At 51.1% G+C, this 16,009-nt stretch overlaps 1 protein-coding gene across 3 annotated transcripts in view; it reads right to left on the minus strand.

Moving 5' to 3' along the window:
- The window catches only part of Sin3b (SIN3 transcription regulator family member B), a 40,324-nt gene extending 27,731 nt beyond the window's left edge, over positions 1-12,593 (minus strand). The window contains exons 1-5 of one of the 3 annotated variants that reach the window (XM_026389933.2): positions 12,470-12,593; positions 12,107-12,213; positions 10,675-10,828; positions 4,040-4,237; positions 1,018-1,161 (exon numbers count right to left, since the gene is read on the minus strand). In XM_026389933.2, the coding sequence (XP_026245718.1) occupies positions 1,018-1,161; positions 4,040-4,237; positions 10,675-10,828; positions 12,107-12,213; positions 12,470-12,580 (714 nt within the window). In that variant the 5' untranslated portion in view covers positions 12,581-12,593. Of the gene's footprint in view, positions 1-1,017; positions 1,162-4,039; positions 4,241-10,674; positions 10,829-12,106; positions 12,214-12,469 lie in introns of all 3 variants that reach the window. The other 2 variants (XM_026389932.2, XM_026389934.2) reach the window with 2 other exon arrangements.
- Positions 12,594-16,009: the final 3,416 nt, after the last annotated feature.

The following is a 16,009-nucleotide window of genomic DNA, read 5'->3' on the forward strand; positions in this document are numbered from 1 at the left end:
ACTGGAATCAGAAATTCAAACAAATATTTGTATACAATTATTCACACAATAGTCAAAATATGGAGAAAACCCAAATGTCTATCAGATGAACGGATGAACAAAATATGGTCCACCCATACAGCAGAATATTCTATTCAGCCACGAAAAGTAAGAAAGGACTGACACTTGCTATGAGACGGAAGAACCTTGAAAACATGATACCGAGTGACACAAACCAGACATAGAAGGCCATATTGTGAATGATTCCATTATATAAAATGTCCAGAACAGAGGAATCCACAGGCAGAAGTGGATTAGTGGTTGTCAGGGACTGGGGAAGGGAGGGTGGGAGTGACAGCCAATGGGGACATGGTTTCCTCTGGCAGTCATGGAACCGTTCTTGACTAGACAGATGTGGTTGTGCAACACCATGAATGTGCTAAATGCCACTAAACCAAACACTTTTCCATGGTGAGTTTTATGTTACATGAGTTTCGTGTAATTCATTTTTAAAAGCCTATGTTCTTCCAAAAAAAGGAAAAGGCAAAGGCAGCCCCAGCAGCCTCTGGCCCAGCTGGGAAAGAAAGCTGGGTTCAGTCTATGAGCCCCCGACCTCCCCAGCCAAGGCCCTTCCTCAACCTGTTTTCTGCCACATCTCAGGCCACCCTAATCCGTCCCGTCTAGATCAGAGCCCTACTAAACAGAGGGAGAGGCGGTGGGCCCAATTCCCCTGCGTGGCCCACTGGGTCAGGTGTGGGTGGCGGCAGCTCTGGAGGGCGGAGAAGGTGGGACATGTGGGCCCCGACACTGTGTCTCCTCGTCTCCCAGGGAGGATGCTCCTGGCCTCCTCCCGGCCTCCCCTGACTCAGGCACTGTCTGTGTGGGGAGGCACTTCTAGGAACCTGTCAGCAGCCTACAGGCTCAAACACTCATTGGGGGTTGCTGGGTGTGTGTGCCCATGTAGCTTCCGGGGGAAGCCTGATGTGTCCTAGAGGGTAGACAAGCCTGGCCAGGCACCCTGTGGGGCTCAGTACTCACCAGAGACCGCTTGGCTTCAGGCAGGAACTGTCCAAACTCAGACAGCAGGTCCTCCTGGCCCCGGAAGAGGTTGGCCACCTCAGTGAAGACCTCCTCTTCAGACATGCCTCGGAACGGCCGGCCCTTCGTGTGCAGTTGCTCCTTCTGCAGGTTTTTGGGAAAGAAATTAGGAGACTTTAGGCAAGATCCAAGACACCCAGGGCCGGGACACAAAGGCACCTCACCGTGTGGGGACAGAGGGATGCTTCACAGGAGAAAATGCCTGCAGGATGACAGCCCCATGCATCTGCATCTGAAGCCTGCGGCACAGCACAGCCTTGGCCATGGAGTGTGGAGGGGACACAGGAAGCTATATTGGGTCCCCACGCAGAGGGAGCTGGGGAACCACACTCCTGGCTGAAGTCAGGGGTAGGCTGGGGAAGGGTAAGGTCAGGGGATCCAAAGTCTTCCTAAGGGTCAGAAGTCGCCAGAAAGGAGGTGAAGGGCAGAGCAAGGGGACTTCCAGGCCGAGGAACACGTTGGCTCAGTGTCAGCAAGAACTGACGTGCAGAGGGGAGACAGGCTGACAGGGGTTAGAGTAACACGAGGAGGACCGGAAAGGGGACCCAGGTGGGTAGCAGGAACTGGCCTGCAAAACTGAGGTTGGCCTTTAGAAATATGTCCCTGTCAATTTCATTCCTGAGAACGTCACACAGCAAGAGGTGGCAATGCTGGGGACCCTTCCATGGTGCAGGGCATAGGTTTCTATGGTCCCACCATGGCTGCAGACTGGCGTGATTTACAGCAGGCTCCCTCCCGCCAGGCCCACTGTGCCCTGCAGGAAGGAAAACAAGTTTTGCCTGGGGCAGGAGTGCTGGGGAGGGACCAGGGTCCCACTCATTAGGAAAGTGCTCTCCACTGCGCTGTACCCAGGGCCCAGGGGAAGAAGTTCTACGTCTTGGCATCCATAGCACCTATTCAGGAAGAGGAGAAGCAAACCAACCCCTCCCCATAAAGCTTCCAGTACAACAATGAGCAAAGGCCACTCGATGCAGAGGCTAAATGTGAAGGACTGGCCCACCTGCCTGATGCTCAAAGAAACAATTTGAAACATTGCTCTGGACGTCTTCTCTGGCTCCTGAGACTGACATGAAAAGGGCTGGTGACTTCCCAGGAGGACTTGGGGGCCTGTGCTCCCACACACAGAAGGATCTTGGGGGGAATCTGTCTCTGTAGCTGCCATGTGTGCACATCCTCAATGCTGGAATGCACTTTCTGGGAACTCATTCTCAGCCCACTCTGGCCAGAGCTTGTTTTGAACACACAGTCTGTCTGAGCATGACACATGTACCAGGGTATGATTTAAGCACAGTGTACACTTCGCTTTTGTTCACGTGTGATTTTTGTCCAGGAGAAACACTGGGTGATTTCCTGCCCATCACTGTACAAGGTCACGACGTCCATTAGATTTAAAAAGACCCTCGCATAACTCACACCTGTCACCTCCCCATGCTGACAGGGACCAACAGGTCACTCTATCATGGATGGCAAACTGTGGTCAATCAAAACGGCTTTGCTGAGTTCACAGGGAGCAAACGCTGTCAATCTTATCATCCATGTGGGGGCTAAAAAGAATCTCACTTTTTAATGTGACATCTCAAGGTCATGCAGCTTTCATTTATAAAAATGCTGCTTAAAAAAAATGACAAGCATCAGAAACTCCACATCTGGGTGAGGATGACATCTAAGCCCCGCATGTGATGTAGACCTTGCTTGGCACCAGCCCCGGGCACCTCCTGTCAAGTCCCCTGCAGATGCCAGTCCTCTGCTCTGGCCCATGGCCCCTAAACTCTGCATAGGTCTTCTCGGTATGAGAAAATCTGTCCCTCATTCATGCTCATCTGAGACTGACAGAGATCAACTTACCAAGGTCCTAGCTGGCGATCCCCTGTGACACCTGTGGGTCACTACTATGAACCTCAACACACCTTTCCTACACACATCCTTCGTTCCCACCCCAGTCTGTCTCTGAAGCTCTTGTACCACCAGATTGAATTCTGAGGAGCAGGCAACATTTGTCCCTGTCACTCCAGCTTCTGGCACTGGGCCCAGCTGTAATCAGCAGAAGTAAAGGCTAGCTGCAACGTCCAAACAACAACGAACTTGTCTTATAAAAATAAGACTGCTTTTGTTCTTTTTTTCCTTTTAACTCTCCTTAGTGTGTGTTTCCCAGAATTTCTTGGATGCAAAGGTGCTTAAAGGAGCAAAATCAAAATTAACAAAATTCCAGTCAGCATCCATATGTACACCAGTTCACAGCAGCACTACTCCTCAGAGCCCAAAGGTAGAAGGAGTCAACTGTCCATCCACGGAAGGACAGACAGACAAAACGTGTTCCATGTATTTGATGGAATATCATTCAGCCTCAAAAAGGAAGAAAAAAAAATTTGTAAGTACTTTTTAGTTGTCAGCGGACCTTTATTTTATTTATTTTTATGCAGTGCTGAGGATCAAACCGAGTGCCTCACACATGCTAGGCAAGTGCAGCATGTGTGAGCCACAACCCCAGCCCAAAAAGGAAGAAAATTCTAACACATTCTGCAACACAGATGCACCTTGAAGACAATATGCTCAATGAAACATGCCACTCACAGAAGGACAAATACTGGGTGATTTTACTGTGGCTCAGTGGAACAGCACTGGCCCAGCATGCGTGAGGCACTGGATCATCCCCAGCATCACCAAAAACATAAAAAGAAAAGAATAAGATTCTGTGTCTGGCCGGGTGTAGGGGTGCACACCTGTAATCTCAGGGACTGGGAGGCTGAGGCAGGAGGATCAAGAGTTTAAGGCCAGCCTCAGCAATGTATTGAGGTCCTAAGCAACTTAGCAAGACCCTGTCTCAAAAAAAAAAAAAAAAAAAAAAAAAAAAAGGCAGAATTTCATGGGATGTCGTGAATTCAAATTCAGACAAGAAAATCCAAATGCTTTCAGTGCATGATCGTGAATGATGGCACGAAGAAGTGAGGCTTGAGGCTCCTACCTGGTAAGTGTGGAGTATCTCTAGGAATGACCTGTAGATCTCTGGGTGGTCCAGGAAGCGGGTCTTAATCTTGTTCACATAGCTGATGGCGTTGTTGAATTCTACAGAATCTGACTCCAAGGGCACCTGGGGTTTGTCCTCCTTATACGGCATCTGCTGCTTGAAGTCTTCTGCACAGTCACCATGGTTGTGCGAATTCTCCTGCCAACAACGGGACACTAAGTTCCCCCAAGTCAACCCTAGGACGATTCTAAGACACCCCAGGCCTGGCTGCCATCTATCCAGGGCAGACGGAATCCAGCCGAGCCAAGATGATGTTTTATTAGATGCAGAGAAGGGTGACTTCTGGGGCCTCGTGGAGGGGGGAAAGCCATTCGGGGCACCAGAGAACATGCTTGAGTGTGTGCCGTTCCTGGAGAGTCTCACTAACTCACCTGCCCCCATCCGTCCAATCCATCTGAGAACAGCCGAGCTTAATGAGAACTTAGATTCTGAAAACTCAGCACGTGAAAAAATTGACAAAATGTGCATGTTTGATCCTTGTCATAGACAAGTTTTAGGTTGTGCATAAAAGAAGTTTTCCCACACCTTCCGAGATCCAAGGCTGTTCTCAGGGAGGAGATCCCCCTCCTACGGGAAGGTCAGGGTGTGTACGGTGGGGACCCCAGAGGCTACAGGCACCCGCTGCCGGGGGGACTTCAGGGATTCCCAGCACACAGAACTCTGGGACCCAGGTCATCAGTCACTTGAGAGGAGTGGGTCGGCCCTGATCACCCGTCCAGTATGCCTTTTATTAGTGTACCACAGATACAAATATGTCTCTCTGTTACACACAGAATCTGGACTCATGGTGGGTCAGATCATGCCCCTGAAGGAGGGGTGTCAAGCCCCTAAACCAGAACCATCCTGCACAGTCCCCAGCACAAGGCAGCAGGTTCTCAAGTGGGTCAGGATTCCCTGACCAGTTTGCCTGGAGGTCTTGGCTCAGACATCTCAGAAAACCTTCTGGAACCATCGCTTACCAAAGTGAAATGACCCTGAAGCCCCTGCTGTTATTTTTCCCCATGGCACTGACACATTCCTTCATGGGACATGCTGATTTTCTGTCTGTCCAGCCCTGACTGGATGGCAAGCAGCATGAGGGCAGGGCTTTGGTTCTGTTCACTGCTGTGTCCCCAGTGCCTGGAACAAGGCTGGAACAGAGCAGGCCGTGTCCACTACTGTGGATGACCAGGCGAATGGATGAAGGAATAAACAGATGTGTCCACTGTTTCCATTGCCCTGAGGTCACAACACTGCCCTGGCACCAACTGCTCACCTGACGACTCCTCTGAGACAAGAAAGGCCAGGTGCACTGCTGCCCACTGCAGAACTGTCACTGCAACAGGCACCTGGCACACGTGCCATCACCTGGGTGGGTGGACTAGCTCAGGCTGTCCTAACAAGGGACCACAACAGAAATTTATTTTTCCCACGGTCCCAGAGGCTGCGAGTTCAAGATCAAGGTGCCGGCAGGTCCGGCCTCCTCTGAGGCCTCCCTCCTTGGCCTGCAGAGGGCTGCCTTCAGACACAGGCCTTTCCCCTGCAGTCTGCTCTGAACTCTCCTTACAAGGAAACCCAGCATATTTAACTTGAGTCCACTCTCATGGCCTCACTTCACCTTGATTAACTCCCCAAAGGGTCTGCTTCCAAATACAGTCATCCCTTGATATCTGCAGGTGACTGTAGGACACCCTTCAGGTACCTAAAACCAAGGACACTCAAGTCCCTTACAGAAAATGGCACAGTATTTACATATAACCTACAAGCTTCTTCCTGCAGACTTTAAATTATTTCAGTGACTTAGAATACCTAATTCCAAGTAAATGCCATATAATTAGTGGTGATACTGTATTGTTTAGGAAATCATGACAATTTCAAAAATAAAAAAAGAGAGAGAGAGAAAGAGATAAGGGGGGGGGGGAGAGAACACGCTGGGGCGTGGCTCCATGCAGACTGCTCCCCCAGCAGCCTGAAGCCCTGGTTCAATCCCTACGACTGTAAGAAAAAACAGTTTGTTCACGCTCAGGGGGGTGCAATTTTTTTTTCTGAATATTTTCAACCTGTGGCTGGTTGAATCTGAGGAGGAACCCCAGACATAAAGGCAGACGCTACACTCAGGGTGAGGCATCAACAGAAGGGGGGGTCACAACTGAGCCCCAACAGTGGGTACAGAGAAGTTCTAGAAAGCCAGAGCAGAGAAACACACACACAAGATCCAGAGCTGCCACAACTCCAATGTTCTACGACTCTCCAGGCACGTGCCAGCCCACGCTCTAGCATCTGTGCTCCTTCATGGCACAGGCTTGGCAGGGGAAGGAGCCCGAAGGAGCCAGGAAAGGGTGGGGGCTGGAAGGACGCAGCCATGGGGCCAAGGGTTGCTCCTGAGGAGACCGGGCTCACTGGGAGTCCCCACCGCCCCAAGGGGGCATCTTCAAGCCCCACATGCATCCTGGTAAGAGAGAGAACTGCCCTCTAGACCAGGGCTCAGGAAAGGGGCCAGAGAGTGACAGAAACTACTGTGAAAAGCAGCTTGGCAGCTCCTCAATGAACTTAATACACAATTACCCTAGGAGCCAGAGTTCCTTTGCTAGGACAGAGCCCCAAAAGAAATGAAAATGGGTATTCAAAAAATCCTTATCGTGAACACGCACAGCAGCCCGACTCAATGGCCATGTGCAGACGACTCAACAGCTCACACGTTCATCTGATGCACCCTGGGGGAACTGAGCACTGACACAGGTACGACATGGGCGACCCTCAAGAGCTCAGTGAAGGCAGCCTGGCAGAGGCCACACAGTGTGCAGCCACTGACAGGTGAAGCCACAGGGACAGGAAGCAGAGCAGAAGCTGCAGGGCTGGAGGGAGGTGAGAACTAGGAGGACAGGGCTTGTCTGGGGTGAGGGAAGTCAGTGGTGACAGTTGCACAATATTATGAATCTACTAAAAACCACTGAGCCGTACATTTTTAAATCGTTATGTGAATGATATCACATTTAAAAAAACGTTTTAAACAATCCTTGGAAAATATAAAAATGACCGGCCACTCAAAGCCAAACTGGCTCTGGTTTACAAGCCACATTAAGTGCACCCTGCCCTGAAACTTCTGGAACAAGCCACTCATTCCCTCCCCTGGGGCAGAGAGGCCTCAACAGTTAGCAAGGTCTTAGGCCTCCCCCTGAGTGTCCACACACGGCCCCCTTGAGGTTTAACAGACACCTCAGTGGCACCGAGCCACAGCAGCCCCCAACTGCTACCTGGCCTCACTGATTTCAGCAGGAGACGCCACCTTCCCCAGAGGACCAGGCACCTGTGCTCACCTGTCATCCCACTCCTTGGACCCACTTTCTGGTCCCCGTCCCCATGCACTCTGCCCATCACACAGCCCCTTCCTGGTCCTCACCATTGTCCACTTTACCCGGATCATTCAGGGTAACCTCCTTGGCCTCTCAGAGATCTCGACCCTTTGGTTCACTCTTGTCATGCAGAAGAGGTGCCTTCCGGAACTCTCCATGGCTCCCCCTGCCTGGCTTCACGTCCCAACCTCGCTGACCCCCTGGCTCACTCACTCGCTCCACCTCACCCTTTACACCTGCCAGGAACATGCCCTCACAACACGACTCCCATGCCCCTTGTTCTGCCTATGGCACCCCACAGGCACCTTCTGCTTGGCCTGGCCCTGCTACCTCTCATCCACAGCAGTGAAGCTCCTCACACACACAGTCCATGTCTCGCCCTGTTCCTCATCTGAATCCCCATCTGGACCAAGCACATATGTCAAGAGCTGGGACTCCAAACTCCCTGCTCCCTGCGGAATACGACACAACTGGGAAACCCATTTGCCAGGGAATGATGGACCACCCACCACCCCTGGAGTAAATGGTGGCTCCCTTTGACTGTGCACAGGTCACACTGGGTGCTCTCTAAAGCTATCATCTCCTAGGGAGGATCTGCCCTGAAGAGGACCTGGGGCTGGGCACCCTACAGTCCCATTCTCCTCACGCAGCACCTCTGGGGAACGCAGAGACACTGTGAAGTCGGGAGGCCTCTACCTCACCTGAAGGCCTCCAGGCTGCCCAGGAAGGAAGCCAACAAGAAACCATGGAGTTCAACTTCTTTCCCTGGCTTAGCCATTCTGAATCACAGAATCCAGAGTGGTATGACAGTGACAGGGGGCAGGAGAGAGGGACTGCCTGAGGGGACTACAACTGAGGCCCAAATGACTCACAGGGCTGAGGCCCCAGAAGAGAACGCTCCTTCCACCACGCCCCTGGTCCGCACTGGCTGCAGCTGCGTCTGTGCTTCGAGGCTTGTGTTCTCAACTGGGGCAGTTCTGCTCACAAGGGGACGCTAGGCTACACTTTTGGCTGCCACAACTGGGGGACCAGATGCTCTGGGTATCTGGTGGGTGAAGACCAAGGGTGCTACTCAACACCTCATGGTGCACAGGATGCACCCCCCCCAGAAGGTGATGCAGCCCCAAAGGGCAACGGTGCTGAGGTGGACAAGCTGCAGCGAGGGCTTCCAGAGGGCAGTAGCCAAAGGGCTACTTCTTCCTTGTCCCTGGTTGGCAGGCTTTAAGACAAAATGAAAACAAACACCCCGAAAGCTGTATTTCAAAATGTGAAACTGGCAAAACAAATCAAGAGAAAATCAAGGGGGCATTTGTGTGTGAGAGCCTTGGGCAGTTTCCTGCCTATTCTGGCCTCCAGAGAGACCCCAGGAAGCTGGAAGGCCATCTCGTGCGTGCCTCTTAGGAAGCCCTGCAGATAATGGCCTGACTGCTGAGGAGCAAGGCCTGTCCTGACAGGTCATCTTGCTGGATGAAAGCAAGTGGGCGCCAGGATGCCCTGACGGCACAGACCTCCCCAGCCGGGGAAGGAGGCCCTGGGGAAGGTGCCTCCTGGCTGCAGCGAGGTATGAAACCCGTTCTGCAGTTGCCCAGGGAACACCTTTGTCAAGCCTTTCTTCAAGTCAACAGACCTCCCTGGTCAACTAGGCTACCTGCTGGGGACACAGGGTTCTGGTTAGTGTCATTATCTGTACAACACCCCTTCATGGTGCATGGGGACAGCAGGGGCCTCTCTGCCATTTCAGGAAGAGCTGGTTCTGAATACAACCACGTGCAGCTCCACAGGGACTGTGGATGGTTTAGTCTTCCAACCCCAGCTCTTCCTTAGCAAGTGACGGTGAACACATCCAGCATTCACCCACCATTTCACTCAGCACTCTGTGGTCAGACTCTCCAAACGCTCTCATGGCCACCACTGCTGCGAACGAGCTTGGTTTTCAGCCCCAGCTGCAATTGTTCCAGAGACTGATCCTGCTAAGGCTTTTCTGGTCTGGAGGTGGGAGCCCTACACCTGGATCCTGGGGCAAATGTGAAATGGAAGCTCTTCAGAATTCAGCAGCCACACATTTCCAAGTTCCCTTCTGATACTGAGATGGGCTCCTCAGCTTTAGTAAGACAACATGCTGATAGTGGGGCTTGCCTTGCACAGAAAAAGCAGAATTCACCCAGAAGCCTGCCTCTAGGACAGACTGGGCACAGGCACATCACCTTTCCTTATTCCCTTTCCAAATTCCAAGTCCTACCTCTATCTGGCACTGCATCTCCTCCGCTGAAGGAGAAACCTAATGGTGGTTCCAATGGTGGCGTTGCTACATTCCCTGCTGAAGCTCTCAGGCAGGCGCTGGAGGATGGAAGAGCTGGCTCACTTAGACCAGCAATTCACAACGGGCAATGTTGCCCCCGGGAGACATCTGGCAATGTCTGGAGAACATTTTGGCTGTCGTGACTGGGGCGGTGGAAGCTGAGGATGCTGCTAACATCCTACAATGCACTGAACAGCCCCCCATAGCACAGAATTGTGGCCTAGGAGGGAACTGTGCTGAGAGAGAAAAAGGCTTTAGTTACCTTATAAAAGTGACACTCAAATAGGCTTTCTTTTTCTCCAAGAGTCTGATGAACTCTAGCAAGAAGCAGATGCAGAAGGGGCAGCAACCTGTCACTTGAGAGAGAAGGTATCAAAACCCCACACCTGAGCTGAGTCAACAACCCTGTCAGCAATTCAATGAAGCACAGGAACAATAAACACAGCTACTCACGCATACATACAGCTCACCCACTTTATTTTGTTGGTGGCACCAAGAGTGATCTGATGCAGACAAGCAAATGCCTGAGTTCAAGGACAAGCCTGCCTGGTGGGCTCACTGGGAAGCCTAAGCCAAGCCCTCAGTAACTGCTGATTCGGCTATTTTGACTTAACATAAATTCTGTGTTAGGAAGATGATGTCCTGACAGCCACTTTCGTGCTGGTGCTGGAACCTTCACACATATTCTACCACTGAGCTGTACCTCCAGTTCCTACTTTTGATTATAAATCTTCCAAATAGATCATTTTGGGATGTAGAGGCTGCCTGCATGTTTTGATCTATTTTGATTTGCACTAGAAGCAATTAGCACAGCTAGAAAAAGAACAGGTCTTACACAGATTTCTGGCAATGACACAAACGAGACGCGATGCCCAAACTGAGTAACAGGGTGTGCTGTGTTAAGGCCCAGACCACTGGGACCTCCTTCCGTGGCGGCATACCTGGCTTGTCAGAGGCGACTGTATGTTTAACTTGCCATTCTTGGGAATGTCTATTCTGTATCCGAGGGGAAGGAAAGCATTAAATCCAACAATGAGGTCAGGGTGCTCGTGGAAGAGCTGTGAGACACGCCTGATGACTCCAGGAGTATCGATGCTGGAAGAAAAAAACAACTCAAGTGGGCAAAAGGGTTTCAAGGAGCTTTTAAAAGTGAACTATTCCCGATTCCCTCAACGAGTTTCTCAACTCTCCGAAAGGCAATCTAAAATATGATCAGTATGACATGATCTGCAGACAATGATCTATTTCCTGAGGCCAAGGCCCAGGCTCCCTGTGCCCTCTTGCTGAGAACTATAGAATACTGACACAGCAGAGCTCCCCAAAACATTCCAAGCCTATGCACTTGTTTCTGGAAATTTCAGGAGAGCTGACTCTAAGTCCTGGAACCCAAGAAACAGCAGGAGGCCAAAATCCTCTCAGTGATGTGATAAATTCCTTCATTTTGTATGAACTAGGAATTGATGATGACACAGGTTTTGTCTGAGCAACAGACTGCAACGTCAAAGATGGTACAAGTACGGGGTATGGGTAAGAATAGGAAGGAAGAAATGAGGTCTCCCTTCGGCTGTGGTTACCACCCAGGGCCTTGGTACTTCACTTTCCACGGAGAAAAACAGGTCAGGCCCTCCACATTGCCTAGGAAAGGACAATAGTGTGGCAGGTATGTGACCTGCAAAAATCTTAACAGATTGGGGGTCTGAGTTCCAGTTCCACTTCTGCCACTAAGGGAAGTCCTTTACCAACTCCAAGCCCCAATGAGTGTTCTATAAAACAAGGGCATGATTCTGAAGTTCCCCACTATCTCCCACCCTGATTCCATGCTTACAAACACAGCTCAGGTGTTTAACACTCTCTATAGGCCAGATCCCTTACTAAGCATTTTATGACCCTTACTTCCAAGTAGGCCTGGGATTGAAGAGAGGTAAAAGGGGCACCACAGAATCAACATTTAAAGGTAAGTAGGTGCCAAAAAAATTTAAATCAAGATAAATAATATTTTCATGTAGTGCTCCAAAAACAAAAATGTCAAAATTAATCCCTCCGAATCTTTCATGAACAAAACTTATTTAAAATTCAAAATTTTAAATAAAGACAGGATCTGCTTTCTGGGACTCACCTCCCAGGTCTGCGCCATCCCTGCCCTCCTTCCAGGAATCCCAACAGCTCCACAAGGTGGGTACTATCCATTCCCTTTTTTAATTTTTTTCAAACAGAATGAACTAAAACTCAGAGAGGTTGGACACCCTGCACAAGGTCACCCAGCTGCGGGCGGGGGCATCAGGTATAGGAGGTGGGGAGAGTCCCACCCTGCTAGTCCGATTCAGGCCCTGGGGGGCTTCCCCGGGGGGGAGTGGGGGAAGGCTCCACGGTTACCTCTGGCTTTTGAACTCCTTCATGATCTCCAGGAAGCCGTTGTAGGTGGCGGGGTCACTGCCAAAGCGGATCTTCACCTGGTCCAGGTAGGTGAGGGCGTCCTCAACCTGCGGGGAGGGGGAGGGCTCTAGAGGGCTGGGATCGCGGGAGGTGGAGACAGTGAGTTGGGGTCCCTGGTGGGTTGAGGAGACCTAGCGGGCCTTCAAGGGGACAAGGTGAGGGGTGGAGGGTCCAGGCTCCGGGGTGCGCAGAAGTAAGGCCGAGGCAGAGCCGCGCCAGGGCCGGGCGGGGCCCGGGTGAGGGACGCCGGCCTGCGGGGGCTGGAGGACAGGATCCCAGAAAGAGCGCGGGGACGCCACTCACGTGCACCGGCAACTTCTCGTGGCCCGCGGAACCGGAGCGACCCCAGCGGGCGCCGCTCAGTCCCCGGCCCGCGGAGCCCCCGCTGCCGCCGCCGCTACCTGCGTGCGCCATGTTGGAAGTCAGAGTCCCGGCCCGCCCCGCCCCCGCCTGAAGGCAGGTCGCGCATGCGTAATCCCCGCCCCGGGGGTGGGGCCTGGCTACGTCAGAGGTGGGCGGAGCTCTTTAGAGGACTTCTTGGGGGGGCTCTTCTGTCTTAAATTGGAATCTCAACCAATGGTCTACAAAGCCGAGGTAGGTAAACCAAGACCTGATGTCTGATTTTGTCCGGTCCTGCAAGCTCACAGAGTCGTTTTTATATATTTACATGGTTGGGGGAAAATCCAAACCTTATTTTGTGACATATGAAATTCACATTTTAGGGGTGCTGCATGAAGTTTGACTAGAATACAGGAACCCCGACCCACTTATCAAGCGTCTCAGCCTGTTCCTCCCCCTCTTTCTTGGTACTGGGGATGGAACCCGGATCCTCACACATGCTTGGTGATCGTTTTAACCACTGAGCCACATCCCCAGCCCTGTTTTGTATTTTATTTAGAGACAGGGTCTCACTGCGTGGCCTAGCGCCTCACTAAGTTGCCGAGGCTGGCCTTGAACTGGAGGTCCTCCTGCCTCAGCCTGGGATTACAGGCACAGGCCACCACTCCGGGTGATGCTTTTACCTTTTATTATATTCTTTATTTTTTAATTTTACTTACATACTGGGGATCAAACCTAGGGCTTCACACGTGTCAGGCAAGCCCTTCACCATTGAGTTACATCCCAAGCCCAGCCCAACTTGCTTTTCGGCTACAACAGCAGAATGAATAACTGGGAAAGATTTCTAGACCCCTCCTTATAGGGTTGGTGTGAGAACAGAATCTGGGCGTCAACACCCTAATATAGGGCCCTGTGCCCTGTGAATTTTTACTAAAGGGCCCTTCTCTTAGCCCCATTCCTCCTGTCTTCACTTCCCTAGCCTTCACCCCATCACTTCTCAACAAGGTCAATTCAGGGAATCACGGGCCTCCCATCCAGTTTTCCCAGACCAGGTGGTTTTAAGAACACAGATCATTTGCCCACTGCATCCAAATACCCAAGGTCTTCCTATTTCTTATAAGATGAGATCACATTGCAGGTGACCAGAACCTGACCCTTGCAAACCTTTTTTTTTGGGGGGGGGGGTGGGGGTGGGGGGGGCAAGATCTTCTACTTACAAAAACTACCCTCTGTTGGTGCAGACCATCCTCCCCATTGCCCACTTCCTGGCCCCATGCAACATTCCTTTTGTCAGAAGTGCCTTCCCGTCTCCTCATCACGCAGAAAATACATGTGCATCCTGCAAAGCACAAACCAAATGTCTCTCCCTATTAGAAACTTCTTCCACCCGCTCTGATCCTCCCACAGTCCCTAGTACAGAATCATTGCATGGTTCATCTGTGGTTCATCTGTGACACAAATCTCTGACCCAGAGCCACATCAGTGAGGCATTTATCAAATAAATGATCATTCAGTGAGTGAGCAAAGTGTTTTTTTTTTTTAACGGAACCTTTTTTATATACCTTTATTTTATTTATTTTTATGTGGTGCTGAGGATCAAACCCAGTGTCTCACACATGCTAGGCAAGCGCTCTGCCACTGAGCTACAGCCCCGGCCCACAAAGTGTTGTATATGCAAAGAGGTCCAGGAAGGCTAAGAAGAAATTAGCACTCTGCTAGGTGTCAGGAGTAGAATCGTGAAAATCAATATGGAATTCACCTTCAGAGCTTTCGGCCTTTCAGGATAGATAGGAATTAACCATACACAGGTAGGTAGACTCTCATATGTAACAAATGCTTCAAATACAAGGTCTAAGTGGAACAATTACTAACTTCTTGTTACTATGCTGTGTCATGAGCTAGTCCAAAATTTAGAAAAGTAAGGGGACAGAGATGCTTATTCTCCATTCTGCAGTTTGGGCAGGCTTAGTGGGTCTAGCTCGTCCTTCATTCCCTGGGTATCCCCTGGGATGCCTTGAAGGCTGAGGGCTGGAGTCTTCTAAAGCTCATCACACACATCTCAGTAGCTGCTGGCTGGAGGCTGAGCCCCTTGCTGGGCTGTTGCCTGGAACCCTAAAGGGACCTCCCCGTGCAGCCTGGGCTTCTTTACAACATAGCAGCTGAGTTCCAAGAACAATTCTCCTGAGAGGGAGTGAGCAAGCCAGGTAAAACCCAGATCAGCTTGTCCAATCCAGACTTGGAAGTCACAAAGAATCATTTCCACTGGATTCTTTCTTTAAAAGCCATTACAAAATCCCTCCCAAATTCAAGAGGAGGGCAGACATGCTTCAGAACTTGGGGAACAGCCACATCATGGAATAACATGTGGAACATGGAATACTGCCATGACTATTTTTACAAAATACCACCTGCTATCCAGGGGGCTTAACAGCATCTAGCAAGGGATGGAGGTTTCCCAGAGAAGATGGCATTTTCTTGAGATCTGAAACATGCCTGGGCATTTGCCAAAGGGAACAACCATGCAAAGGCCCGGAGGTGGGAGGGAGCACAGCACATTTAAAGAACTTTAAAAAAAAGAAAGAAAAAAAAATCAGCATTCCCAGACTGCAGAGAGGAGGGAAAAAGATTACACAGGAAAATCAGTGATCTGGGGGCAAGAGCAGGCAGACCCCGCAGCTGTAGGATGAGTTAGGCGTCTGGTCTTAGCACTGGTGCTGGGAACTGTGCCTGGTTTTGAGCGGAGACGCCTGAACCATCAGGTTTGCATTTGGAAGTGATCCCTGAGGCTGCTCTGCAGGGAGAGGTTGGAGGGGGCCCAGGAAGGTTGTTTCATCATTTAGGAAAAGACCACAGTCACCTGGCACCATGAGAGAGTGGAGGTGGGGAAAGGGGTGGAAGGGGGGGTCTGTAGGAGGTCAAGCAGAGGAGACACGCTGGGGAGAGGGATAAAGCTCAAGGACACCTGGCTCCCAGCCCAGAGTGGGATTGTGCTCAATTTCGGGGAGTTCTGCAGGAACAGCAGCAAAGACGCCTGGACCCTCTCTGGCCTCCAGATCTGGACAGTCCATCTCACAGCGGGGCTTCACGTCATGCCTCGGGAATCTGTGGCATGAGTGCTATTAAGTTACACCAACAGGTTTAGCTTGCAGTACCCTCTCCTCTCCTAAACTCCATTTAAATTTCAAGGATCACTTTCAGTTTTCTCCCAAATGGTCAATTGAAGCCCTCGCCTCTTTTGGAGAACAGGAAACCCCTAGCCACTTCCACTTGTGGGCACATGTGGGGCACGCGTGTATTTCCGCGTGTCTCTGATTGTGTGTGCATGTGTGTTCACCAGGCAGACAAAAGCACAGTCGTATGTCAGTGGAGGGAGAGGAGGTGGTCTCAGTTATGGGTTGTTCGGTGATTTTCTTCATTGTGCAAACATCACGGTGTGTGCTTGCACAGAGATGGTAGGTGATATGATCCCACCACCACCCTCTCGCCCACTGTCATGAATGCCGT

The sequence above is a fragment of the Urocitellus parryii genome, chromosome 3 (assembly GCF_045843805.1).
Source record: "Urocitellus parryii isolate mUroPar1 chromosome 3, mUroPar1.hap1, whole genome shotgun sequence".
Classification (NCBI taxonomy): Eukaryota; Metazoa; Chordata; class Mammalia; order Rodentia; family Sciuridae; genus Urocitellus; species Urocitellus parryii.